We start from the raw sequence: 27,780 nt of genomic DNA, 5'->3' as shown, positions 1-27,780 counted from the left end.
TAGTCTCACTGTTGGGGCAAAGGAAGAAGGAGACGGGCCACCCTACAGTCCAGGCACTAGCTGAGCCTCTAAAGCCGTGGACACAGCATTCGAGTGTTGGGAGGGACTGGTCAGTGCTGAAGGTAAGGCTCCCCTCCTCCCTCAGGAAGGGGACAAAGCTGACCACCTTCTGAGCCCAGAGGGGACTCGGGTAGAGGGCAGGGGCAGGAACAGGAACAGGGGAGTAGTCTCAGAACCCAAAGGTAGAAGCAACCCAGGCAGAGATATATTAGGGGGTGGAGGGAGGGAATAGAGTTTAACCCCTAACTACCTGGTTTAAAGAAGGCTTTGGAGCCCTCTGGGATGCCACTGGACTGGAGTCAAGAACTAGGAGTCTAGTCTGAGTGACCTTGGACAGGTCATTTCTTTCAGACATCAGTTTCCTCAACGAAATAGGACTTTAAAAACTGCAATGCTGGGCCGGGCACAGTGGCTCATGCCTGTAATCCTAGCACTTTGGGAGGCTGAGGTGGGCGGAGCACGAGGTCAGGTATTTGAGACTAGCCTGGCCAACATAGTGAAACCCCATCTGTACTAAAAATACAAAAAACTAGCCAGGTGTGGTGGTGGGCACCTGTAGTCCCAGCTACTCGGGAGGCTGAGGCAGGAGAATTGCTTGAACCTGGGAGGCAGAGGTTATGGTGAGCCAAGATCGTGCCACTGCACTCCAGCCTGGGCAACAGAGCAAGACTCTGTCTCAAAAAAACAAAACAAAAAAAACTGCAATGCTGGCCAGATGCGGTGGCTCACACCTATAATCCCGGCACTTTGGGAGGCCAAGGCAGGCGGATCCATTGAGGCTAGGAGTTCGAGACCAGCCTGGCCAACAAGATGAAACTCTGTCTCTACTGAAAACACAAAAATTAGCTGGGCATGGGGGCACGCGCCTGTAAACCCAGCTGCTGGGGACACTGAGGCAGGAGAATTGCTTGAATTTGGGAGGAGGAGGTTGCAGTGAGCTGAGATCGCACAAAAAAACTGCAATGCTCATTAAATAAAACATGGAGGGACATCCATTCGTTGAGAAAACATGGTGCTCTGAACAGGAATGAGGAAACACTATCATCTGGTATGGAAAAAAATCTCCAAGACATATTAAATGAAAAAAGAAAGGGTCAGAATAGTGTGTATCATGGGCTACCTTATGTGCTTTTTTAATTAAAAAAAAGGGAAGATAACAAGAACATATGAGTTTCCCTATTTGCATGATGGAGGTCTAGAAGGAACCTAGAGACTGGCTACCTATTGCAATGGGGAAGGTTGTAAGATAGATGCAGGAGTGGGAGGGAGCCTCTCCATATGGATTTTTATATTGTTTTATTCTTTAACTGTGATTGAATTACCAGTTCAAAGAAAAATGTAAGAAAAACTAAACCTTTGCCTTTATCATGTCGCAAACACAAGCAGAACTGTAGTGATGTTTTGTCATCTGTTTTAGCATTCCACCAGTGCCGGGGTCCCCAGGGCCCAGGAATAAGAGCCACAGCTTCCTTCTAAGGCCCACTCCAGTATGGCTTAGTCAGGAAGTTCTTTCTTAGGTCTGACTGCATTCCCTCCTGATGAAACACCCAGCACTGCCTCCTTAGTGCCATGTAGCTATCAATAGGTATCCTCAACTCCCTCCAGGCCTTACTTGGTTGGCTGGTAAGTCTAAGCCCTATAACCTCTCCCTCTGAGACCTTGGAATAGTTTGGAGTTACTCAGTGAGAGGACAGGCCTATTGGGTCTGGTAACTAACCAGGAAAAGGAAGCTAGGAAATGAAGAAAAGAGAGCTTGACTGCTCTCCTGGCCCTCTCCTGTGTGCTTCCATCTCCTCTTATGTCTGAACAGACACATAACATCTCTGAATCTCCCTCCTACTCCCTGTCTTGTCCTTCATGGCCTCATCCTCTCCCCAGTCTCACAGGTGAGTGCCCACGCCTGCTGTCACCATGACAACCATTCACAGCCAGCAGATGCTGCAGGAGCACGTGTCCATGGAGTTCTCCAGCTCCACCACCCACGTGCAGACCTTCTCCCAGACAACCAAGATCGTGGGAGGCAAGTGGAATGGGGGCAGGGAAGGGATCGGGAAGGGCAGCTATTCTTCCTCCACACCCATCCCTTGGGTAGCCCCAGTTTTGCCACTAATGGGTCCCTCAGGAGCCCACAATACCAACAGCAACCCCCATTCAACGTGTGCTTCTAATCTGGGCTTCGTTAAAGCTTCAGCCAGCTGGATGTTCAACACAGATCAGATCTCCAGGAAAACAGCTTAGAAAAGATCAATCATGTGGATGTGTGTGAATTGCTGAAGGAGATCAGAGCCATAGGTGAACAGATTCTATCTCCAAAGGTAGAATTTTAGCATAGGGGAAATTAGGAAGGTAGCCACCTTATCTACATATCAGTAATGCTGACCCTGCTCCACTTAAGAAATAGGAGACTTGGGGCTACCAGTGGAGAAAGAAGGTGAACACATAAACAAGAAGGTGACCTTAGCTTCCAGGCTTTTAGCCCTCTGGGGCCAGACTTGGAGGAGGGCAGATCCAAGGGAAAGCTGAGAAATAGTCTCAGAGCTGAACAAAGTGTTTTAGTCATGTCTCTAGTGGAAAGAGATGAAAAGATGGCCAGGAGCCAAGACATTGGATACCCCTTCTCACAGTCATTGCCCCTCCCTCAAAGCCTCAAAGGGATAGAGTCCCTCAAAGTCCTCTGTGCACAGAGGTCAAGGCCAGATAAACACTCTATACCAACCAATACCTCCTGGCCAGTGAGGCAGAGCAAGCGGAACAGTTGGGACTCAAGGCCTATGGTCTAGACCAGAAGTTCCAAACTCAAGTGATTTACAGCAGTGATTCTCTGCTCTGGCTGCACATGCGTCACCTTAGTGCAGGGGGTGTGAGGAGGGCAAAAATATGGCAGTACCTGAGTCTCACCCCAGACCATTCAATCAGGTATTTCTTATAAAGTTCTCCATGGATTATATATGTGCAGCCAAAGCTGTAGACCACTGATCAACAGGGCCCAGGCAGGGAACATACATGTGGGGAAAAGACTGGGGTAAACTAGAGACTGTATATCCCAGCTAAAGGGGCAGCCACTAGTCACCTCCCACTGACTGTTGCCATATGGGAATACAAGTTTAGTGTTAAGAATCCAGAAATCTGAATTTTTATGTGAAATCTTTCTATTTCAGATGTAGGGCTACTTTTTTGTTTAAACATTTTGGAGGTCACATAAAAGACATCTGCAGGCCAGGTGTCCACTGCACTCTGCCTGTTTGAGACCTCGTGTTACTATTTAAAAGCAGGCCATGAGAGCTTCTTAACACACTTTTCCTCCTCTGTCAGATTAGTGGGATAATAAAGGCACCTACTTCAGTGGGATGCTGTGAAGATGGAATAAAATCATCTCTGATATGTGCCTAGCACAGTTCCTGACTCAAGGAAAGTGTTCCATGATTCAGAGCAATTGTTGTGAATTGATAACTCACCAGCCGAGAAGATTGTCTGTAGTTTTATACTGCAAAAACAGTTTGTTTTCCAAATATAAAATTATATTTCCACATTGAAGATGTGCTTTCAGATAAGGATATTCCCACATATAGCTCCACTGGAGTGGGAATGTGTCCTGTCCCTCATTCAAGAACCACTACTACCAAGGCAATGAATGCTGAACCCACAGAATGGCAGGGAGAAAATCTAGAGCAGAGCTCAGCCAAGCTACAGACCTCCCAGGCAGAAGCAGGCCTAGCGCCTCTTAATGCTACTGGGGGACCAGGACTTCCAGGAGAGAAGGCTAAGAGACCAAGAAAATTCCAAAAGGGAAGCCTCCTTTAAAAACAAAAATTAGGGCTGTGGCCCCATAAAGGTAATGGACCACTGAGGTGTGGGAAAGGAGTTCGCCTCCCCTAGTGGTTGAAACTTGCCATAACACAAAGGCCCATCGACCCACCGTTTCTCCCCATGTAGCTGGTCCTGCTCTCACTTCCCTAAATGCCCTTTGTTCCCATGCTCCAGCGTCCCCTCAAGAAAGCTCAGTCCTCCCATCGCGAGCTGGGCTTCTACCTGGAGCCCATTCTGACCTCTCGCCTGCCCCCACAGAGGAGGTCGTGAGGAGGAAGTCCTCGAGCATAGTGGAGTTCTTCAGCTTAGTGACCCGGAGCTCAAACATCCCTGAGGGCGACAGCGTCCCTGAGTTCGTGGAGAAGCCTCAACCGGTCACCGCGCCCGAGGGTGTGTTGCTGCTTGTGGCTCCCTGGGTCCCCAGTGCTTCGCTTTCTAATCGAGTGCCCCCACCCTCCGTCCCACCCCAACGACCTCCAATGCTAAACCCCGGCAGAGCCTGGCCGAGGGTTCCTCCCCTGCCCGGGGCCAGGCCCAGGAGTCTGGGAGGAGGCAGAGAGCCGGCAGAGGGTGGCAGAGGCTCTAGCCTGGTGGCTAAGAGGCGAAAACGCGTCCTGTGCTCATCGCAGGGGACAAAGCCGTGTTCCGAGCCCGAGTGCAGGGGAACCCCAAACCCCACATCTCCTGGAAGAGGGAGAGCGGCATCCCCATCAAGGAGTCCGCCAAGATATTCTACGACAGCATTAACAAGGAACACGTGCTGAAGGTGCGGGGGCCGAGCCCGAGTCCGGTTACCGAGAAGGCCAGAGGCAGGGACCCCCAGGGCGGGCCGCCAGTCTTCTCACCGATGAGAGCCTTAACGGCGGCCCGAGAACTGGGCAGTGGAAAAAGCAGCTGTCATTGCCCAAGACGGGCGGCAGGATAAAAGAGGCCGAGTCAGGAACCGGGATATTGCCGGAAAGAGCAGAGGACCCAAAGTACCCCTGGGGCAGAGCAGAGCAGGGGCAGAGCCAGAACGTGGCGGGGCGGGGCCCAATGGAAGCGAAGGGGCGTGTCCACAAGGCGAGTGAGCCCAAAGGAATGCGGGACCAAGACAGTGGGCGTAGCCATGGAGGGCGGGACCATTGTGGGTGGGGAGGTGCCGGAGGGACTGGTCGTAGAGTAGGGGTGAGGGTCGGGGCTCTGGGCTCTTCAGCTGAACCCTCCCCAAGGACCGACCATCCTTAGGTCTAACCAGCTTCTGGATCACTTTCTGAGAGCTGGGCCTACCCAGCTGCAACCCCTGGCTCCAGGCCCTTCGATGAAAGGGAGGGATGGGTCACTGGGAGATCTAGGCCTATAATTACTTCTGATCCTATAATCACTCGGGTCCTGACCCGATTTCCAGTTGTGAAAGGCAAAGGGCCTCCTTTTTTCCCCACAGACAGAAGTAGTCTCCTCCCAAACGCGCATCATCACTGGACCCTAAGCCCCCCACAGCACACACGAGCTGCCCCAGGTCCCCCTACTGGCCACCTCTTGCACAAGCTCATTCATTCAGCAGACACTTTCTGAGAGCCTTGGCTTCTGAGAGCCTAGCAGGCTTCTGCAAGCACCATGCAGAGGGCACCAAGTAAGCCTTACTCACCACTGTTCCTTCTGGGGCTCAGCCCAGTGCCTGGTACAGAGGAGTAAATTGTATTAAATGAAGTCTCAGCCAGATGATGCCAGAAACTGCAGATAGTGTTACAAGGCAGGGGAAGTCCTGCCTTCTGGAAGCTCACAGCCAAGGGGGAAAGTCTGATGGAGAAGCAGACGGTTTTATTGCTATGGAATCAGGCTACAAACATGCATACTCACACTGCCTACTAGCTGGTACCTCCAAATCATACAAGCTGCTTAATCCTCCACACATATACCCAACAGTCAGCTCCTATTGTCCCCTAAAAAAAAAGGCCTCCTTCCTTATCTCACAGAAAGTCTCCCTGTGGTTCCTTTTCCTTCCCCCACTAATGGCCGGACTTTGATCCAGCTGGAGCCACTGACCTTGGATGACTCTGACAACTACAAGTGCATTGCAAGCAATGACCATGCAGATGCCATCTATACTGTATCTCTGCAGGTAACAGAAGGTGAGTCGGCCCCTTCCTCTTGGCCTTTCTTCTTAGGGACCAGACTCCCCCTGTCTGAACCTGTCCCTCTGTCTATCCTTAGGTCAAGAGAAAATGGACTTCAAAAAGATGCTGAAGAAGAGGTGAGGCTGGCAGGTCCTTCTGCCCAAGATATTGTCTCCTCATCCAGGCTGAAGCCTCTCAAAGGCCTCTCAACAGGGCCTGAGTTCCAAGAATCCATGGAGTAGGGAGGGGTTTCTCAAGGTTGGGAGAGGCCTTGTATACAAGCTTAGTCCCTTCCTCCTTCTCCTAGGGCACCCCCTGCTCCCAAGAAGAAGCAGAAGAAGGTGGCAAATGAGAAAGAGATGCTGGAGATTTTGTCCAAAGTGCCCAAGAAAGACTTTGAGAAGGTCTGCATGGAGTATGGTTTCACTGACTTTCGGGGGCTGCTCAGGAAGCTCAAAGAGATGAAGAAGAAAGTAGAGGTAGAGGTAAGTACCCTGCAGAGAGCAGGCGCCTGCAGACTAGGGGCAGGGCCTCACCCAAAGTGCTAGTGCCTGTGTATTTCTCAGCAAGAAGGTCTCCCCAATTCTGCACACACATACTCAGAGGCGTACTTTCTACTGTGAAAGCAGCAAGGGAGCACAAGTCACCTTCCTTCTACTTCTGTCTTCACCACTCCCAAACATACTTGCATGGACTTTAGAGTCAGATAGACCTAGATTCAAATCCCAGTTCTAGGCTGGGTGCAGTGGCTCACACCTGTAATCCCAGCACTCTGGGAGGCCAAGGTGGGTGGATCACCTGAGGTCAGGAGTTTGAGACCAGCCTGGCCAACATGATGAAACCCTGTCTCTACTAAAAAAAAAAAAAAAAAAAAAAAAAACGCTGGGTGTGGTGGCACACAACTGTAATGCCAGCTACTTGGGAGGCTGAAACAGGAGAATTGCTTGAACCCAGGAGGTGGAGGTTGCTGTGAGCCAAGATCACGCCATTGCATTCCAGCCTGGGTGACAGAGCAAGACTCCGTCTCAAAAAAAACAAACAAATCCCAGTTGTACTGCCTTATTAGCTGTGTGAACTTGGGCATCTCTCGGAGCTTCAGTTTCCTCATCTACAAAATGAAAATTATACTTCCTTCTTTCATTTGTTTTTGTGTTGTTGCTGTCGTCATTGGTTCACTCAACCAACTCATTAAGCCTCTACACTGGAATTAGGGAATCTATATAATGGGCCCAGGTACATAGTGACTATTCCATGAATGATGGTTTTTTACTTATCTCCCATTAATATTCCTCTCCTCCTAAATCTTTCAATTGGTCAGTGGAGCACTGCAGGTTGTTATCTGATGAGCCTAGTCATTTCTCCCCACATGCTTAAGAGTTTCTCCAGGATTGAGGACACAGTCTGGGCAGGCTTTGGGTACCACTGACACTCGTCATTTTATTATCATAATCTCTCAGGCCATCCGGATTCTGAAGCCCCTGGAAGACAAAGAGACCAAGGTTGACACCACAGTGGTCTTTGACTGCATAATGGAACTAAAAGACCCCAATGTCAAGATGATATGGATCAAGGTGGGGGATGCCTAGCCAGAGTCCACCTTGGCAATATCTCTTCCTCTCTACCCCCTTCTCTCACTATCCATAAGCCATAGCCTGTCTTCCATCCCATCAAGAGGATGCCTCCTGGTATGGTTGAAAGAGGCTGGAATTGGGCTCTACTCTTAACTGTTTCACCACTTTGTTGTGTGAAGTAAGACAGTCACATTCCTCTCTCTATGCCTCAGTCTACCCATCTTTAAATTGAAAGGCTAGATTAGACAGTCTTGAAGGTCACTGAAGATCTGTGCCTCTAAGGAAAAGCATCTAATGAACTCATGCATATTAAGAGCTCGGGCCTGTGAGGAGGCCTGTGGGGAGGCAGGGATCTTGGAGCCCACCAAACCAGATGATGAGGCTATAGAGATCATAGGGACCTCTGTGTGTCTTTAGAGGGTTGGACATGCACCCTCCAGCTTAGGCTGGTGCTGGGGAATGGAGACCTCTGGAAGACTCCTCCTAAAGCCCTTCATCAGCTTTCCTACCTGTTCCATGAGGCAGGGTACTGAGCCACTGAGGATCCAGTACTCCCTGGGCAAGTACGATGTGAAGCAGATGGGCACCAAGTACATGCTGGTTATTAGCAACGTGAACATGAACGATGCTGGCATCTACAGCCTGTCCGTGGGCGATAAGCGGATGAGTGCAGAGCTCACAGTGCTGGGTATGAGTGGGGGCATGCAAGGGCACAAGGAGGACATGTCGGGTTGGAAGAGAGGAATGGCCAGGGTTGGGGTCCATGGGGATATTGAAGAGAGGACTATGGGACTATGCAAGAAAGGATTGTGTGGGGATGGGAGTCAATGGAGGGAGGAAGCATCAGATGTAAGGGAGAGGACTATGAGATAATAAGTGCCTTGGGGCTGTGTAGCATAGTGATTAAGAACATAGACTCTAGGCCAGGCATGGTGGCTCATACCTGTAATCCCAGCACTTTGGGAGGCTGAGGCGGGAGAACCGCTTGACACCAAAAGTTCAAGACCAACCTGGGCAATATAGTGAAACCCCGTCTCTACAAAAATAAATAAATAATTGGCCAGATACGGTGGCACACACCTGTAGTCCTAGCTACCCGGCAGGCTGAGGCTGCAGTGAGCCATGATCCTGCACTGCACTTTAGCCTGGGTGATGAAGCAAGACCCTGTCTCAAAAAAGAAGTTAAAAAAAAGAACACAGACTCTAGAGCTAAACTACTAGAGTTCAAATCCCACTTTCTGCCACTTATGAGCTATGTGATTTAGGTCAAGTTATTTCACTTCTCTTTGATTCAGTTTCCCCATCTACAAAATGCGGAATAATAGAATCTACCTATGTGATAATTGGATGAATTAATATGGCTAGAATGGTGCCTGGAACATATCTAAAACCACATTAGTGCTTTTAAAATTGCTTTTACCATTACTGGGGAGAAGACCACATGAACATCATAGGAGGGGACTCCAGGCGAGAAGGGCTCGAAAACAAAACCAAAGGAAGGGTGCTTTCCCCCAGCCATGGGCTACAGGAGGCCAGTGACATGTGAGTGCCCTCTTCACCATTCCACCCCTCAGGAGGGACCAGCCCAATGACTACCACTCCTACTGTTTGCTGCAGATGAGCCACTGAAGTTCCTGGGAGAGATGAAGCCTGTGAAGGTGACAGAGCGCCAGACAGCTGTGTTTGAGATCCGCCTCTCTAAGAAAGAGCCCAACTTTGTGTGGAAATTCAATGGGAAGGAGCTGAAGAGGGATGACAAGTATGAAATCACGGTGTCTGAAGATGGTCTGACGCACACGCTTAAGATTAAGGATGCCAGACTCAGTGACACCGGCGAGTTCTCTGCTGAGGCAGGGAACCTGGCGCAAAAGGCCCAGCTCACTATTGACCGTGAGTGGTTGGGCAAGAGCCTAAGGGGTGGGCTTTATGGCACTGCAACCTCCATGCAGGTAGTCATCATTTATATATCCATCTATCCATCCATCTCCTCTCTGCAAAGCCCTGTGATAGGTACTGGAAAGATAGGGGGATCTCCTCTCTGTTAACCCCTAGTCTAGTAGCGGAGGCAGGTATGAAAATGAAATTAGAATAGCAGTTATTATTCCAAGAGTGAAGACACACTGGGGTCTTATTATCGGCTGTGAGATCGTGGACCAAAAAGTATTAGTCTATGTCTCTAATGTCATATATTACAGCACATCTGTGTCACCCTTGTCTACTTACATTCTGCTATCACAACTACTTTGGGAATTCGTAAGTAATGTAGGTACACCAATGAGCATGTCACATATCTGAACCGCACCTGGAATCTATATCACATGGAATCATCATTGCTGTGACGGAGGGAGACACAAGGGCTGTAGAAGACCAAAGAAAAGGCATCACCTGGCAACATCAGAAATGATATAATGAAATGGTGTCCGAGCTTTACCAAGAACTAAAAGGAGTTCCACTTTCAAAGAATGAGGGAGAGTAGAGAACATCCCCAGCAGAGGTAATAGCATGTATAAACGTCCAGACATTAGAAAGACAATGCAGGTATGGTTGGAGCTCCAAGGGGGCATTAGAAATATTGAGCTCTGTAAAAGTTCTCACCCCATTTTACATACGAGGAAACTGAGGCTCAGAGAGCTAAATGAGTTGTATATAGTCAACTAGCAAGTCAAGGCCAGAGCTGAGATTCTCCCTGTCAGGTACTTCTGTGAGTCACATATTGCACAAAAACACATTCAACATCACAAGTTCTTGTGTTTTCTGGGGCCAGAAAGAGGGACAGGGCTTATGGCTCTATAGCTGCAGAAAAAAGATGTCGTGGTTTGGGAGCAGGCCCAAGTGTCTGTCTGTCCATAGGCATCCCCATCAAGTTTGTGAGCAACCTCAAAAATGTACGTGTGAAAGAGAGGAGTCGCGCATGCCTGGAGTGTGAGCTGACATCCAAGGATGTGACACTGCGCTGGAAGAAGGATGGGCAGCTGCTGATGCATGGCACTAAGTACAGCATGAACCATGAGGGCAAGCGAGCAGAGCTGATCATTGAGGATGCACAGCTCAGTGATGGCGGCGAGTACACTGTGGTGGCCACGCAGGATGGAGACCCTACTGAATACTACAGTACTGCCATCGTCACTGTGGAGGGTAATACCCGCCCTATCAATCCCCACTGACCAATCCCCCGACACTGGTATTCCCTTACAGTGGACATCAATTGCCCCCCTCCCACTAACTCCAACCCTCCCATAGACCATGACCAACTTGTGTCTCCCCGCTCTGATGACCCTCACTTCCTAAATTCTGACCGTCTCTGACCTCTCATGCCCTGAACATTTATACCTCCTAGACACTGATCACTCCCCATCTTCCAGACTCTATCCCAAATTTCCTGACTTCATCCTTCACTTTGAGACTCTAACCATCCCCAGCAACCCTGATATCCCAGACGTCTTGATCCTGGCCATCTCCTACTACCTAATCATAAACGACTTTCCACAGACCCTGGCTACCCTCAACCCCCAATGACCTTATGTATCCCACAGTCTAGCATAACCACAACTAAACATCCCAACTCCAGTAACCACCTGCATCTTCACCATCTATTTCCCTCTTCAACCCAGCATCCTAAGTCCCTGCTGACCACCCTCCATTAATCAATCCCCATTAGCCATCTCCCAGTTTTCCTGGTCACCATTTCCCAAGCCACTGACCTTTCCCCATCCCCCTCCCACCTGTTGCTCCAGTTCCCCCCACTGAGCACCCCCCAATCACCTATTGACCACATTGGCAAGCCACCTGCTCATCATAAATTATTTTGATTGACGCAGCACCCCTGACCAGTCCCATGACCATCGCCACCAGGCTTTTTCCCGGAAGTCCCTCCCACCCCAACATCCTGAGCCAGTCCCTTGCCCACCTTTCTCCCCAGAGCGTCTGGCCACAGTGAAGAGTGGGATGTCCGACGTGCACGCAGCCACTGGGAGCCCAGCTGAGTTGTGTGTAGTGCTGAATGACGAGAAGGTGGAGGGTGTGTGGCTGAAGGATGGCAAGGAGGTCTGAAGGAGGGGCCAGGGAAGGGGGTGAAGGAGGTAGACCTAGCCTATGCTCACACTCACGCCCACCCCTGGCCCCCAGATCACGGACTTGCCGGGCGTGCAGATTGTGAAGCAGGGTGCAGTGCACAAGCTCATCTTTCCCAGTATGGGCCCTGAGCACGAGGGCAAGTACACATTCCGGGCCAAGGGCGCGGAAAGTGAAGCCTCTGTATTCATCGCAGGTATGGATCTGTCCAAGGTAGGCAAAGCTCAACCATGCCTGGCCCACCTACAAGCTCGTGGCTTCTCCCCCACCTCATGGGCTCCTCCATGCCAATGCTCAAGCCTTCCCTGCCGCCCCGCCCCACAGATCCTCCTACCATCGACCCGTCAGTATTGGAGGCACTGGCCGCACACCCCATCACCGTGAAGGTAGGCCACACGGCCCATATCAAGGTCCCCTTCCGGGGAAAACCGCTGCCCAAAGTGACATGGTACAAGGATGGCATGGAAGTGACGGAGGAGGAACGCGTGTCCATGGAGCGTGGGGAAGACCAGGCACTGCTCACCATCTCCAACTGTGTGCGTGAAGACAGCGGCCTCATCCTGCTCAAGCTCAAGAATGACCACGGCTCAGCCACGGCCACTCTGCACCTTAGTGTGCTGGGTAAGGGCAGGGCCGGTCTGGGCCGGGCTGAGCTGAGGGCATCTGCTGCCCAGACTCAGGGCAGAAGGCAGGCTGAGGAAGAGGTCAGAGTCGAAGTTTGGACTGGGAATGGGCCTAGAAGGCTGGCTTTTCAGCCAGAAGCCCGCTTTCTAACTTCCCAGCTAGCTCTTGGCCGAGTGAACCTCCCTAAGCCTCAGCTTCTTACCTGGAACAGGGTGATTTTTTTTCTAGTATCCATTTCTAGTGAATTTAAAGTGCACAGCTAAGAACGCAGGACATAATATACTTTCAGATGTTACTTAAGTATTGTTATTGACTTGAAGAGGAAAACTTAATAGGAAGTAAGGTGGGAATGAGGTGAAAGAGAGGTGGAATTGGCCAAACATGGTGGCTCACGCCTATAATCCCAGCACTTTGGGGGTCCAAGGCAGGTGGATCACTTAAGGTCAGGAGTTCGAGACTAGCCTGGCCAACATGGCGAAACCTGGTCTCTACTAAAAATACAAAAATTAGCCGAGCATAGTGGCACACACCTGTAATTCCAGCTACTTGGGAGACTAAGGCATAAGAATCGCTTGAACCTGGGAGGCAGAGGTTGCAGTGAGCCAGGATCAGACCACTGCACCCCAGCCTGGGCAACAGAGCAAGACTCTGTTACCAAAAAAAAAAAAAAAAAAAAAGAAACAACAACAAAAAAGAGGTGGGATTTAGGGATGGAGGTGAGGTTGATTGGAAAGAGTAGTGAGTTTGAAAGTGAAACAGGGTGAGGTGGGAGGTCAGATAGAGCTGGAGATAAAATAAGGTGGGAAAGATGGAATGGGGATTGGGAATGGGATTTGGGATTTGTCTGAACATGAGGATATAAGGAAAGAGATGAGGAGCTGGCCTGAATGTACTTATATTCAACACGCCACATACACACCATCACCACCTCCTCTACCTGCATTTCCATCAAGCTGTGGGATGGGAAAGTTTGAGTTTCAATTCAATTCAGCAGCAAGTCCGAGCACCTCCTCTGTGTTCTCACTGCTGGGTACACAGAGATGAAGTATGCCCAGCAGTTCCTCAATCCAAAAGGGGTGAAACTGGTAGACAGACTGTAATTATAACATAAGGTAAACAGTGGTACTAGAAAGTACTGGTGTTCTCAAAGCTCAGAAGAGGGGGAGAACGTGTTTGGAAGAGGACAGGGAGATCAGCTAAGGGCAGGGGCCCCTAAGGTCTCTAGTCTACCCATTGCTAGGCAGATGGGAAACTCAGGGGGGCAAGGATCAAACTCTTTGGGCAAGTCTTAGAAGGAGGGATGATGGACACAGGGAGGGGCAAAGGATCCAAAAAGCTCCAAATCCAGCTATACCCTAGTCTGGGCAGACCTTTGGTGAGTGGGAGGAGGCTCTTCTGATCCTTTGTTCCAAAGCCCCATTCTGAAGCTGTTCTCTGTCCCCAGACCGTCCGAAGCCTCCACAGGGCCGGGTGGAGTTCCTGGAGCTTTCAGGTAGTTGCGTGCACATGAAGTGGAAGGCCCCAAAGGACAACGGTGGACGACCTGTGACACAGTTCATAGTGGAACGGAGGGCAGTTGGCAAGAAGTCCTGGATTAAGATAGGCGAGGTGGACGGCAAAGTCACCAACTTCTCCACCAACAAGGTGGAAGAGGGAAAAGCCTACCAGTTCCGTATCCTGGCAGTCAATTCAGAAGGTGTGAGTGACCCACTGGAGACGGAAGAAGTGTTTGCAGGAAATCCCATAGGTCGGTGAGATAGCCTGGTGCTCAGTGGGGAACCCGAGGGTCAGCATGGGGACCTTAAGCCAGGGAGGAACACTGATCTGTGGGGAATTCCACAGGAACATCTCTCTAGCTGTCTTATGAGACAGACTGATTCCAGAGTAAAAACAGAACATCATTTTGGGCAGGAATTGTCAACTTTGTCCAGTCATATCACATGCACAACACACTCCCATGGGTATACCCAGGACATGCACAACTTCGGGGAACTGACTCCACTTCTTTCCCCATCTCAGAAGTCATCCCAGAATCCAAGTGAGCATGATGTTGCTTTAGGGATAACCTTTAAACCACTCTAATTTTTCCCCACAGAAAATCCTTGACAACATTGGCATTTTAATTATAATTGCAGGCTGGGCACAGTGGTGCACACCTGTAATCCTAGCACTTTGGGAGGCCAAGGTGGGCGGATCACCTGAGGTCAGGAGTTCAAGACCAGCATGGCCAACATGGTGAAACCCTATCTCTACTAAAAATACAAAAATTAACTGGGTGTGGTGGCGGGCTCCTGTAATCCTGGCTACTCGGGAGGGTGAGGCAAGAGAATTGCTTGAACCCGGGAGGCGGAGGTTGCAATGAGCCGAGATCATGCCACTGCACTCCAGCCTGGGCAATAGAGTGAGACTTCGTCTCAAAAATAATAATATTATTATTACTGCAAATTAATTACTTGCTATACCTCTCCCAACTGATCTCCAAATCTCCATGTCAGGACAGTAGATTGAGAATGATGGGATTGGGGGTCACACTGTGGGAAAGTTTTAAGTCACTGATTCTCAACGTTGGCTATACATTAGAATCACTTGGTTTCTTTAATAATGCTAATAATACTTGCCATTCACACCAGGCATAGAATATGGGTAAGCAGGACCCAGACACTAGTTGTTGTTAGTGGGTCTTTTTTTGTTTTGTTTTCATTTTTGTTTTTACTTCCCACTTGATGTTAATGTGCAAGCAAAGTTAAGAATCATTTGTGCCAGGCATTGTGGCTCATGCCTGTAATCTCAGCACTTTGGAAGGCCGAGACAGGAGGATCACTTGAGCCCAAGAGTTCAAGATCATCCTGGGCAACAGAGTGAGACCTTGTCTCTAAAAAAGGAAAAAGAAAAAAGAATCACTGTTTTGAGTTTATTTAAGCAGGCAAGGCAGAAGTCAGCATGAGGTAGGCAACTATCTACATGCTCCCCCTCCTAACCTTTGCACTCTCTCTGTCCCCCACAGAGCCTCCTGGTTTTGCCTCCCAGCCTCAAGTGACTGATGTGACTAAAGAGGCCGTGACCATCACGTGGAATGCCCCTACCCAGGATGGGGGAGCCCCAGTGCTCGGCTACATTGTAGAACGAAGGAAGAAAGGCAGTAACCTGTGGGTGCCAGTCAACAAGGACCCCATCCAGGGTGAGGTCCTTGGAACAGAGGCCCAGGAGTGACCAAAGGAGGTCTTGCTGAGTGGACCCATTAACTACTGACACAGTCCCTCCTCCAACTCTTCTGGAAGTTTTAACAACATCCCATGACCTCCTCTTCTACGTCTCTCACTCTTGTTCTCACCCCATGGATGCCTCTGGCCTCACAACCCCTCATCTTCCCATTTCAGGCACCAAGTGCACTGTGGATGGTCTCCTGGAGGACACAGAATATGAATTCCGAGTTATAGCTGTAAATAAGGCAGGCCCTGGACAGCCCAGTGTGCCATCCAGCTCAGTAGTGGCCAAGGATCCTGTTAGTGAGTATGGGGCTGCCAGGTCCTGACACATAATGGAATTAGCCCATTCAAAGTAGAGAAAGAATTTCTTCCCTGGGAAAGTATGACACGAGGTATCACAGTCTCTACACTCTGCAAACTGCCAGCCTCATAGAGGGACAAGATTCACACACCAGAGAAAGCCAGCAAATAAAGATTGAGAGTCAGGGACAGTGAGGAGGTGGGGTGCAAAAACGTTTTTTAAATTTCATGTATTTCCAGTTAGGTGAGGTAGGAGGGGCATGCTGAGGGTTGAGTAAGGTGTGAGGTAGCTGGTTGGAGGGTGTTGCATTTAGGAAGCAAGGTGAAGGTACTGCCTGGAAGTGGATGTGGTGGAGGTGGTTGGGTTAAAGGCTGGGGTTTTGAATATAGAAGCTTTGAATATGTGGGGTATGTTGAATTTAACGGATATTGAGTTTAAGGATGAAAGTGTTAAAACAGTAAGATAACTGAATTTTATTTGGAGGTTGAGTGTATAAGGTTAGGTACTGAGGGTGTTAACTAAGGGTTCTGGAGCTAGAAGTAGTGAAAGATGGGGTTCAGGAGTATTGAGTGTGGGAAGTGGGCACAGCATTTAGTGGAGATGAGTTGGAGGGGCTGACTACATGTCTGTTCTACCCCAGAACCCCCAGGCCTGGTCCAGGACCTGCATGTATCTGATTCCTCCAACTCCAGCATTTCCCTGGCCTGGCGGGAGCCTGCAGAGGGAGACCCACCCTCTGGCTACATCCTTGAGATGAGGGCTGAAGACACAAAGGAGTGGTCCAAGTGCACAAAGATCCCCATCTCAGGCACCTGCTACACAGTGGGAGGACTCACCGAGAGGCAGAAATACTTCTTCCGAATCCGGGCTGTGAATGAGGCTGGGGTTGGGGAGCCTGTGGAGCTAGACGAGGGGGTCCGTGCCATGCCACCACCAGGTAAGGACACAGAGAGGGCTGGGGATTCATGCCCAACATCGTACCTCCAAACCTTCTCCTCTGGGGCCTCATCCCACAGGAAAATTGGATGATGCTATGATTATGAAAAAGTCATCCATAGTTGTTGTGCCTGGACAAAGTTAGGGGTAACTTCAGGGGCACCCCCACTAAAGCAATCATTGTGTGCCAAATAGCATCCACTGTGTGTCAAAGTGTAACCACCCAATGGGTTCTTCTTGCGCATTGTACACGCAAAACCAGTTCACTGAGACCACAGCATTGCAACAAAGAGTTTAATGGACACAAGGCCAGGCATGCTGTATGGGAGACGGAGTTATTACCCAAATCAACTCCCCGAAAATTCAGAGTCCAGGAAGCCTGCTTCTGAGTGGGGCCACAGGACTTGTTGGGTGGAGGGTCAGCAGGTCCAGGTGGAGCCATCAGTCGTCAGAAATGCAAAAACCTGAAAAGACATCTCAACGACCAATCTTAGGTTCTACAATAGTGATGTTATTTGCAGGAGCAGCTGGGGAGTTGCAAATCTTGTGACCTCTGGAATAATGACTGATAATCTTTTATGTCTACACCTTAGCAGAATTCAGGCTCCTCACATCCTCCTAACCTGGTGGCCTTTCATTAGCTTCGCAAAGGTGATTTAGTTTGGGGGAAGGACTCTTATCATCTAAACTATAAACTAAATGTCTCTCCCAACGTTAGCTTGGTCTGAAACCAGGAATGATTAAGGGCAGTTTGGAGGTTAAAGGCAAGATGGGGGTTGGTTAGATCAGATCTCATTCACTGTCATAATTTTCTCGCTGTTATAATTGTTGCAATGGCAATTTCAAAAGGAGGTGTTAGGGATATAGAAACAAGACACAGGACTTGCCTTCCAGGGTCTTGCATACTAGTAGAATGAGACAGATGAGAAAACAAATAAATGCTTCACAGTGTTGCAGGGCAGCTAGATGTCTGTATGGCCTGTAGTGGGGGCATAAGAGAGGAGAGGTTGGGAAGGCTTTGATGAGGAGGCTTAAAGCAGAGTCTTCTTGAAAGAGAGATCCATGCCTCCACCTCTGTCTCCTCCATCTCAGCTGCACCCAAGTTTGACCTCAGTGCCCGGCTGAAGAGTCACATGGTGGTTCGCGCTGGGACAGCCCTCTGCATCCATGCAGCCTTCTCCGTGAGTTGTCCCTGACCCTGACCTCCATACGCTCTCCACATAACCAAGATGGCTATTGTAGCCATCACAATCTCTGACTCTGACTCTGACTCTGCCCCTCACCAGACCCCTAGTGCGACAGCCTGGCAGGAAACTCCTCGACAACGGAGGAAGGCCTGCCCCCAAATATCATCTGCGTGACCAATTGTGCCATCTCCTGTCACTACTCAGGGCTCACCACCACCTGACGTGATCTGGCAGAAAGATGGCGTTCCCACCAAGGGCCGAGAAACAATTACCAAGAGCAAAAACCACTCCCAGTTCCTCATTAATAGCACCAAGCGCTCTGACTCAGGGGTGTACCGAATCTTGCTTCAGAATGAGTTTGGAGAAGCACACTATGACATCCATGTGCGCGTGGCAGGTATGGAGAGAAGGCAGAGGCCTCCAGGACTCATCCCTGTACACTTTCCAAAGTACAGCTCCCCAGTGCTGCTTGAGTTCCTACCACAGGAAAGTCATGCCTTAGGGCCATGAAGATTTCTTTGACACCACAGAGCAAGACTTTATCATACAGAGTATGGTCGGCAGAGACAGTAGAAATGGGTGGAGGGGCAGGAGGGACAAATGGAGATGAATCCATTAAAAATTGGGGTGACCGCTTAAAGAGAGCTGGAAGCTTTAAAATAAAGCTCTAAACCCTCAAGGAAGGAATGGATTCATTTTTACTGAACAGTACATGCCAGCCTCTTTATCCACTATTTCTATCAAATAGTCATCGTTAGCTCTATTTTGCAATTGAGGAAAGAAGTCTCAGATAAGTAACTTACCCCAGGTCACAAGGCTAGTAAATGGCAGAGCAGACTTCAGAAATAGTTTTCCGACTCCAAGACACCAGCTGCCTGAGACTTGTCCCATCTTATCGTCCATCGGACTTGGCAGATGGCTGGGGTGGGGACACAATACTTCAGGTCCCCCGAGGTCGCTGACAGATCTTCTAACTCTTCCAGATTTCCCTCGGCCCCCCACAAACCTACGGTTGTTTGAGGAAGTCCCCAACACAGTGACTCTGACCTGGAACCACAGCCCAGATGTGCAGGAGGACGGTGAGGCTCACTACGTCATCATGAAGCGGGATGCAAGCACTGCCACCTGGTACACGGCAGCCGAGCGTGTCTTCAGCAACAAGTACACAGTGACGGGGCTGCTCCCAGGCAGAAAGTACTACTTCAGAGTCGTGGCTCGGAATGAAATCGGCGACAGTGAGCCACTTGACTCCAAGGACACCTGGCTCATCAATAAGGACCAGAGTGAGTCTGGGACTTGCAGTTAGGGTTAAGTCTGGGTGCCCTGATGGTGGGGATGACATAAGGGTCCCAAAGGGTGCCCAAGAGGCAAGATAAAATCTGAAAACCATTGAGATAGAACGGTTAATATCTGGGGCGCTGCGGAGAGAAGGAAATATTGGCTTTCTTTGGGGTACTTAGGAGTGAGACTAAAGTGGAGGTGGGGAGGTACCTTTGGGGGCGGAGACGACGGTGGAGGGGCTGCGGCGGACTGAGAGCGCAGACGCGTTCTGCTCTGAGGGGAGGGTCTAACGGGGCTGAGAACAGGGGAGGGCTCTAGGGAGCCGGGAGGATGTCTGGGATCCCTGGAGGCTAGGGGTTAAGGGTGGGGGCCGCGTCGGGAAACTCGAACTGAGGAGCTAAATGGGTAAGAGGGGAGACTGTGGACGCTGATATGACGTAGGGGAAGCTTGGAGGCGGAGTTAAAGGCTGGGAATAACCGGGTCCAGGAAGCTGGCGCTGGAATGACATCTCGGCCCCAGGGGTGCGGGAAAGCGTGATTTGGGTGGCAGAACCCTGGAGTGGCTGGGGACGGGGCTGGGGGGTCGGGGGGGGCCTGGGGGCGGGTGCGGAGCCCTTAGGAACCAGTGTAACATTGGGCCCCCAGAGTTGGTGGCGCTGGGAATCTGGCCTAGGTCCTCGGGGTTCCGTGTAAGCTGAGCTGTAAGACGTGGGTGGTGGGTGGGGGCCTTGGGGCGCGCTCACGGACCGCCCCGCCCCGCCCGCGCAGTCCAGGACCTGAGCGCCAAGCTCAAGCCCTACGAGAAGAAAGACTGGCGCCACGCGCCGCGCTTCGTGACGCCCCTCAAGCCACACACGGTGCTCCGCGGCCAGGACTGCACCATGACCTGTGCCTTCCTTGGGAACCCGCGGCCCACAGTGACCCTCTACAAGGGCGACGTCAACATCACGGCCAACTCCAAGTTCTGGTACAACTCCACCAGCGGCGTGTGCACCCTCGTCATCCCCACCTGCACGCTCAAGGACAGCGGCGATTACAGCGTGCTGGTGGAGAACGAGCTGGGCAAGGACCGCAGCAGCTGCACGCTCACCGTCTATGGTGAGGGCGCCGCGGGGTCCGGCCTCGAGGAGGGGGAGAGGCGCAAAAGGCTGGTCTTGTGGGCCACTGGTCAACTCTTTATTTGGCTGGCACCGTTTTTTAATCTGACTACCAACAGGTGGTGCAAACATTCTTAACTGGCCACAGTTCTTACCACTCTCCCATCCTTTCGATGTTATTTGTTATATGCCTGGCCCCTGCAGACATGAGAGTTCTCAATCCCTAGATAAGATGTGGTTTGCAACTATTGGTGAGTCTAGACCTGCCTTCAAAAAAAAAGATACTGGTGATCAGGACTCAGCCAGACTCACCAATCACGATCTCTCTGACACGGTTCTGGAAATAACCTATATGTTTACAAAATTTTGCGGGTGATTCTGATGTGCAATCAAAATTAAAACTGGTCTAGGATAAAGACAGGTGGGGGGCACAAACAAGGGGAGGAGCGAAGGGAACTCTCCCTTTTGTACATGCATGCCATGTTTCTACTCATGTGTGCACACATAGGGGGAAGCATTTTATTCCTTCCCAGTCTACTGTCTTCATAGGCACACAGCTAGCAGCGTGAACTCTAAATGCAAAGCTGGCCTGCCCTGCTTTCTGTTGCTTAAATTTCCCCCAGCTTTCCTCTCATGACAAAATCCCAAACCAACAAGGTTTCCCCCTCCCCCACCTCTCATCTCACCTTCTGCTACTCCTGAACCTTCCATGACACTCCATTGCTGTGGTCTCCATGGTTACAGACCCTTTTTATCCAGTTATCGATACCTTTCTTTGGGGAAAGGACCTTGTCCTGTTGCTCTGTCTCTCGAGTGCTTAGCTAAGTGTCTGGCACTGAGACAATATCTCCAGAGAGGCCGCTGAGCTGTGTAAAAGAACTAGGCCAGGGATGGCACTGTGGGTGCTATCCAGCTTTCATTCCACAGCTAAAGAGATCCCTGATAACTCAACTCTGGTTGTAAGCACAGCATGTGGGCCCAGGGCCCTGGCTCTGCCACTGACCAGCCATGTGACCTTAGCAAGCTACCTCATTGAGCCTATTTTCTCATCTTCTTTATAGGACTATGAGGCTTAAATGAGACAGTACAGAACTGCCTGGCACAATGTCTGGCAAATATTAAGTGCTAGATAAATGGCAGCTTTTGCCCCTTCACACTCTGCCAACTCAAGATTAAGGGTCCCAGGGTCCAGCTCCTGGTTTCCTGCATAGGAAGTCCAGCAGTTTGGAATTTCCCTGGTCCCCAGCATCATTAATATAACGAATACTTTCTTTGCTCTTTCAGACAAAGATGATAAGTCAATTGTGGCGTCCATCACCGAGAGTCTGCAGAAGAAATCAAAGCACCTTATGTGAGCTCCAGCCAAGCCCAGGCATCAGGCGGCTGTTATGATGTGGAGTGTCTTGGCCTGCATGGCCCGGTGTAGGAAGCCCAGTTTGCTCCCTGGTGTTTATCAATGTAAACATTCAGTGAAGGGATAGGGCAATAAACTAAACTCATCCTTTCCTGTTCCTGAGGGTGGTATACAGCAGGGACCAAGGGGATGGATGTGACTGCATGATAGGGAATCCCAGACCTGGACCCCTGAAAGCCTAGTCCAAACCCACCCACAAGGCAGTGACCAGCCTCCTTGTGACTGGGCCTGGTCTTCCCTTCCCCTCCTCCACATCCACATGGCACCTTCCCCCTCCCCTCAGAGCTTGGGGGCAAGTCCTGCTGACTTCATCCTTCTCCCCATCCTGCTTCCTCCCATTTCTCCACACTAGGTAGGTCTGTGTTCAGAGTTCTGAAGTTTGAAAGGATCAAGATCTTCCCTCTTTAGTGTCCAGGGTTCAGAGCTAGAAGGGATTGATCATCCAGCTCACTAAGTTTCAAACTTACAGTTTTCAGTGGAATCCTTCCAAAACAAAACAAAACAAAAAAACACAACCTAAGAAGCTACTGGACTTGAAATAAGGAGAGGAGGTCTTTGAGCCTACCTTCTCTCATTATTCCTTCACTACCCCCTTACCAGGAATCTCTGTAAAAACTAATTTGGAAATCACTGATTCATCCAACCACCCATGAGACTTGAGTCTCCTAAATCACAGCCCCACAAATGTGCGACACCTCTACTGATGGCATATCCACCACCACCCAAGGCTTCCCTTTCTACTTGTGGGTTAGGGCATTGTCTGTTAAGTTACAAATGCTCCTGGAGCAGAGTGATGCATTATTCTGCCAGGGCTTTACAACTAATGAATGAATCAGCCAATCTAATCCCATTGCTCCCAGCTGTTCAACTAAGCCCGGAGTCCAAGATGAGGGAGATGCTTGAAGGGAATCTAGATCATTTCGAAGGAAGCAGCAGGTCTCAAGTGGGGAGGGGAGAAGGTGGGCAGCAATAGATGACATTGGGTAACTAAAGGTCACCAAGGGTGCTGGGCACCTGTGCACAGGGGAGTACATCAAGGACAAATTTGGACAGTGGCAAATACCACTCATCCCCCATCCTCCTAAACCACATCCTCACCCACACCAGGGAAGTGAGACACACTCCAACCAGCACAGTGTCACCAGAGCCAGGTAGCCAGCTTGGCACCAAGATGCACTGCCCAGGACTGTGACTAGGCTGTGAGGACAGCCAGAGCCTCTGGCATCATGCCCCCACGCCCTCTCCAAGATAGGCATATGCCACACAGGCCCACAAGCAGGGCAGCCAGTGGCTCTTGATATTTATTTTTTTTTCACATGGGCAGCAGAAGATGGAGTTGTCCCATCCTTGCTCCCCTTGCATTGAATGTGCCTTAGGTCTTAAAACCCCAGAGTGTCATTGGAGCCCCCTCCTCTTGCTCCTAGTGTAGGAGGGGCAAGGAGGAAAGCACTGTGAGTATGTGTGTTGGAGGGGAGGGGTCCCAGCTCCCTGAGCCAGGCTCAGCACCCCTCAGCAGCTCCCTGGGGCCCTCTCTGAGACTGTTGACAGACAGCAGGACAGAAACATAGCAGAGAAAGACATAGGCAGACTAGGAGACAGGCTACACACACACACACACACACACACCACACACACACACACACACACACACACAGAAGCTGGCCCCTTCCTTTGGCATGGTTCACCCTAGCCCTGGGGATAGGATCTAAGGGTGGTGTATGGGACCTGAGCTTTGGGCTTGCCTGAGAGAGAGATGGGGCCACTTGAATTCTTGAGACCCCAGGCTCCGAGACCAAAGAAGTTCTCTCTCCTGCCTAACCTGGACCCACACCTCTTCACGTCCCCACCCACCACTTAGAGACTGAGATTGTTCAAGTAACAAGGATAGAAGAGGGAAAAGAAAGGAGGCTCCACTCTCATCCAGTCTTCCCAACTAGGGGCCTGTGAAAGGGGCTCCTGGGTCTGAGTCTTCTCAGCACAGATTCTCCCGTTTCCCTCAACTTTGTGCAGATGAAAAGGGAAGGAGTGGGTAAACCCAGCACTGCCATTGGTCCTAGGCATAACACATGGAGTCAGACTCTTCCACCTGGTAGGGGGAGGGGGGGTGTCAAGAAGCTGAGCACCATCACCTTCCAGGGGGGTTTTGAAAGTCCTGATAGGGTAGAGGTGGGGAGATGGCTACTTCTGGCTCCAGTCAGGTATTAGGCTGGCTCTTTTAGCTCTCAGCATTGTCCTGGACCACGAGTTCTGCTAGGGAGATCCTTTTCCAGCCTCCCCATTCAAACTTGCAAATTCCCCAGGCAGTGCCTGCTGCCCCAGGCTGGCACTGCAGCCATCCTGATCCAGCTCCTGCAGGTTCCCGGGATCTGGGCCCCAGCCCCAGGAGGAGAGAGGGGTGACCAGACCCTGGCACCTCAGTTGGCCTTGGTCAGTCTGTAGTGTTCCACAGGCTCCCGGCTTTCGACAGCTGACAGGGCGACAAGCATCTGGGCTGCATAGTAGGTGGACATGATAAGCGCCCGAGAGTAGGGCACAGGAAAACAGAATTTGTTGAGGGCGATGGTCAGGTCTGAGATGATAAAGAAGAGTGCACCACTGCCAGCTGCCAGCTCTGTCCAGCGCCAGTCTGCCCTGGCCAGCCGCAGCCCTGCCATAGCTCGCCAGCCCATGAAGCCAATAAGGGCCACATAGACCCCCACCAGGTAGGTGAAGGCACCTGAGAGGCATGGGTAGAGGAGGGCATAGCACAGGCCCGACAGCAGAGCCATCACCAGACCTGTCCGAAGAGCCAGTGGCCGCATGCCAAAGGCCGAGGCGTAGAACATGTGGGTCACAGCAAACATCAGCAGACCTGGGGGTAAGAGGGGCAAAGGCAGCTGAGGGCAAGCTTGATGAAGAATGAGTAACAGGATGGGGGTAGGGATGGAGGTGGGGATGGAGTGGAGTGTTTGGGATAACCCAGCAGCTTTGCTTTGGGATAACAGGGGTAGGAAGATCTAAAGTTAAAGACCACCACCCCAGTCCCCTGAAGGACTCTGGAACTGATCACTAGTTCCCCTGCGAGGTCATCCCCTAACAAGTACCCTCACAGTCCCTGGCCTCAGAAACCCTCAGGCTCCCCATACTCTGGTTCAAGAACTCCCTCTTCCAAATCTTTGCCTACAGCCCAGGACCCTCTATCCCCCAGCCTCAGGACTCCTCCCAGGCAACTACTATGGCCACTGACCATGCACGAAGTATCCTTGATCCTGCCAGATGAGGAAGGCATCACCTACAGCAGAGAAGACAAGCCCCACAAAGATGCGGGTGGCACTAGGGTGGGCCAGCAGGAATCCCAGGCCATGGGCCAGAAGGAAGAGCCAGAGGCAGAAGATGGGCAGGCACTTGATGAGGGTGCTGACCCACGATGGGCTAGATGAGGGCAGCCAGAGCACAAAATACACGCAGGTGGCCTTGAAGAATGGCACCAGTTTGGGTCCTTCACTCTTCACCTGGAGGACACAGGACAAGGGCAGCACTCAGAACTTGGGGGCTTAAAGTCAGCACCCTCAGCCTAGGCATCCACCCCAGAGACACTCCCACCCATACCCCCACCTCACTTCCACCCCCAACCTGAGAAGACTGACACAGAGAAACCCAGCCTGGCCTGCCTCTACCAGCCAGCAGGTTGTGGCCAAACCCATTACTGCCCTGAGGCTCAGTATATTAGGAGGGGGAAGGGCTCCACTGTCCTTGCTATCTGCCTCCACTCTTGGTCCTGGGGCTGGGCCGGAATAGTCACTCACTGGGCAGCAAACAGACTTTGGAATAACGTCCCTTCTGCAGCCTAGTGTGCCTCTCCCTTCCTGCCCCCTCCTTCTCCCTCCTCAGGGCCCCTTTAGCCCCCCTCTCTGCCAGCAACAGCCCCCAGCTGTCTGGAATGGAGTGAAGTCAGTGGGAAACCACAGAGACGCCCTGACTGGCCAACTCGTGATCCTCAGCATGGGGCCAGGGCGCAGCCTTAGGGCCCTGGCAACACCAGGTGTGTGCCAGGAATGTGGGAAGGCAGGCAATGCCAACCACCTCAGCCACCACAGCCTCTCTCCTCCTCAACCAGTCTGTTCCTCAGCCTCCACTCCACCTGCCCCAGCCTGAAGGTGGCATCAAGGGCAAGGAGAGCTATGCTAGGGATGCTGGCTAGACAAATGGACCCATGAGTTGGGAGCAAGAAAACTGTCCTTCAAACACCAAAGATTTCAAGAACGGGGGGGAAGGGAGGGTGTGTGTCAGTCAGCCTCATTTCCCAGAGAACAAGAGCAACTCAAGCCACACCAGAGAGAGGCAGGAAGGGGGGGAGGGGTTCTCCCAGCTTCTGATCTGGAGCCAGCAGACGGGCTGGGAGATGGGGAACTGAGAGGGGGAAGTTAGAGCAGCTGACTTGGTCTCAGCCGGATTAGCAGAGGGCAGCTAAAGAAAGGTTGTACCCAAGGCCACTGCAGGCAGAGTCCAAGCTGGGGGAGGGGGCTGCAGCGATGTTCTGAATCTGTGATCCTTGAAACTCCTTTCCTTGGGCTGCTAACAGATCCCTTGAGGGTGATATGGAGCAGCTGGGGTTCCCTGTACACCCACACTCTGCCCAAAGTGATTTGTCTCTGGCTAGGTGAGCTGTCCAGCACAGGACTTGGGAAACACTCAGACTCCCAGACGACCAGGTACCTAAGGACTGATCAGACTGTGATGAGGAGGATTGGGAAGAGGCGGATGGGTGGTTCCAGGGTCCAAGCCTTTCCTTGTTCTGCCAGAGGTAAGAGCAGTGAGAAGAAATGACTTCCACTTTCCATGGAAATTAAGGCTGGTCAGGGTAGGGGCATGGTCAGAGGAGGAGGCTGGAGGGGATGCCCAGGCCCACAATGCCCAGTAACCACCTGCCAGCCCCTGGGAGCATTGACCTCCGCTCCATGGCCTCTCCCAGCCCCATATTTTCTAGAAGGAGATACCGGCAGTAGCTAGAGAGACCCTGACAGTTATAGGGAACCCAGTAGTAGAATAAGGAGGATGGGGAGACGAAACAAAAGGTTCGAGTTGAGAAAGTCTGAAAAGCAGGGGATGTCATAGAGAATGCCCCCCTTTCCCCCAGCGCGTTATCAGCGCTCCTTAGACTCAGGGGCGTCCGCCGACTTGTTTACAAAATGAGGAAGGTTAGGAAACAAACTTGGGACGGCCTTCCCAGGAGGTCCCTGTCATCCTCCCAGCACCCCCCGCCCCCACGCCTCCCTGTGGTCCGCCTACGCGGAACTCGGCGGCCGGCAGCGGTCCCCTCCCTCTCCCGGGCCCCGACCCCGCCGACCCGCGCCAAATACATGGAGATCAACAAAGTCACGCTTCCGAGTCACGTGGCCAGTGTTTTCCTCCCTCCGCGGGCGGGCTGGGGGCGCGCGAGGAGGGGCGCCGCGAGTCTGAGGAGCCAGGGGCCGTGACAGCGCCCGCCTCCCGCCGGGGGACTCCGGCCGCCGCGGGACCCCCGCCCCGCCTCGGCCGCTAGCAGCTCGCCGAAGTCCGGCGGCCAGGCCGGTGGGCTCCAGCCGCGCCGGGCACTGACTCGCTCGCTCGCTCACTCACCACAGTGACCGGGGACACCATGGCGGCGGCGGCGGCGGCTGGTACCCCGCTCCGGGCTGCAGCGGCCAGGACGCGCCCACGGCCAGGTGAGCCGGCGACGATTCTACAAAGCCGGGACGGACGGACAATACCTCCCGAGCGCCCGGCGCCCGGGTTCTGTCAGCTAGCCCTGTGACGTCACCGTGGCCAGGGCCAATGAGCGGGCGGGAGCCGGGGGGGCGGGGCCCGGCTGGCGGCGCCGGCCAGGCCCCCGGCTGCTGCTCGGAGAAAGGAGGCATCTCCCAGGGGTCAGAAGGCGGGGACCCCCCAGGCCCCGCCCCCTTGGGAGGCCGTGCCAAGGCGTCCACGGAACGTGAACGTGACCGTGACCCCGGTGCCTGGGTGAGGACTGAGCTTGGCTCAGAGACAAACACATTGCTGTCCTGGACGCACAGCCACATACATTTTCTCATAACCCAGGAGCAAAAGGCAAAGACAGATTCCCTGAAGCCTTTAAACATGCAGTCCACACCGATACAATTGCAATTGGAC

At 51.8% G+C, this 27,780-nt stretch overlaps 2 protein-coding genes and 1 long non-coding RNA gene across 3 annotated transcripts; 1 reads left to right on the top strand and 2 right to left on the bottom strand.

Annotated features, from left to right (window-relative positions):
* Positions 1-7: 7 nt before the first annotated feature.
* On the top strand, positions 8-21,748 carry IGSF22 (immunoglobulin superfamily member 22). Its single transcript, XM_030829489.1, has 23 exons — positions 8-122; positions 1,939-2,080; positions 4,126-4,257; positions 4,497-4,633; positions 5,879-5,978; positions 6,061-6,100; positions 6,271-6,448; positions 7,421-7,534; positions 8,060-8,222; positions 9,152-9,424; positions 10,385-10,669; positions 11,454-11,578; positions 11,660-11,801; positions 11,930-12,226; positions 13,674-13,976; positions 15,234-15,407; positions 15,607-15,735; positions 16,377-16,673; positions 17,765-17,853; positions 18,064-18,256; positions 18,843-19,142; positions 19,909-20,238; positions 21,522-21,748. The coding sequence occupies exons 2-23, from the start codon at positions 1,972-1,974 to the stop codon at positions 21,590-21,592; spliced, it is 3,981 nt and encodes a 1,326-aa protein (XP_030685349.1). The 5' UTR covers positions 8-122; positions 1,939-1,971; the 3' UTR covers positions 21,593-21,748.
* Positions 16,953-19,119, bottom strand: LOC115838612. Its single transcript, XR_004033661.1, has 3 exons — positions 18,907-19,119; positions 18,663-18,778; positions 16,953-17,651 (listed from the first exon to the last, which is right to left on the bottom strand). It is a non-coding gene; the product is annotated as an uncharacterized LOC115838612 (long non-coding RNA).
* Positions 21,749-22,414: 666 nt separating the features above from the next.
* TMEM86A (transmembrane protein 86A) lies at positions 22,415-27,422 on the bottom strand. The gene is made up of 3 exons (XM_030829490.1): positions 27,250-27,422; positions 24,878-25,142; positions 22,415-24,502 (listed from the first exon to the last, which is right to left on the bottom strand). Exons 1-3 carry the CDS (start codon positions 27,268-27,270, stop codon positions 24,066-24,068), a joined length of 723 nt encoding a protein of 240 aa, XP_030685350.1. The 5' UTR covers positions 27,271-27,422; the 3' UTR covers positions 22,415-24,065.
* Positions 27,423-27,780: the final 358 nt, after the last annotated feature.

The sequence above is a fragment of the Nomascus leucogenys genome, chromosome 15 (assembly GCF_006542625.1).
Source record: "Nomascus leucogenys isolate Asia chromosome 15, Asia_NLE_v1, whole genome shotgun sequence".
NCBI lineage: Eukaryota > Metazoa > Chordata > Mammalia > Primates > Hylobatidae > Nomascus > Nomascus leucogenys.
Note: the sequence above shows the minus strand (reverse complement) of the source record. Positions and strands in the feature narration are given on the sequence as shown.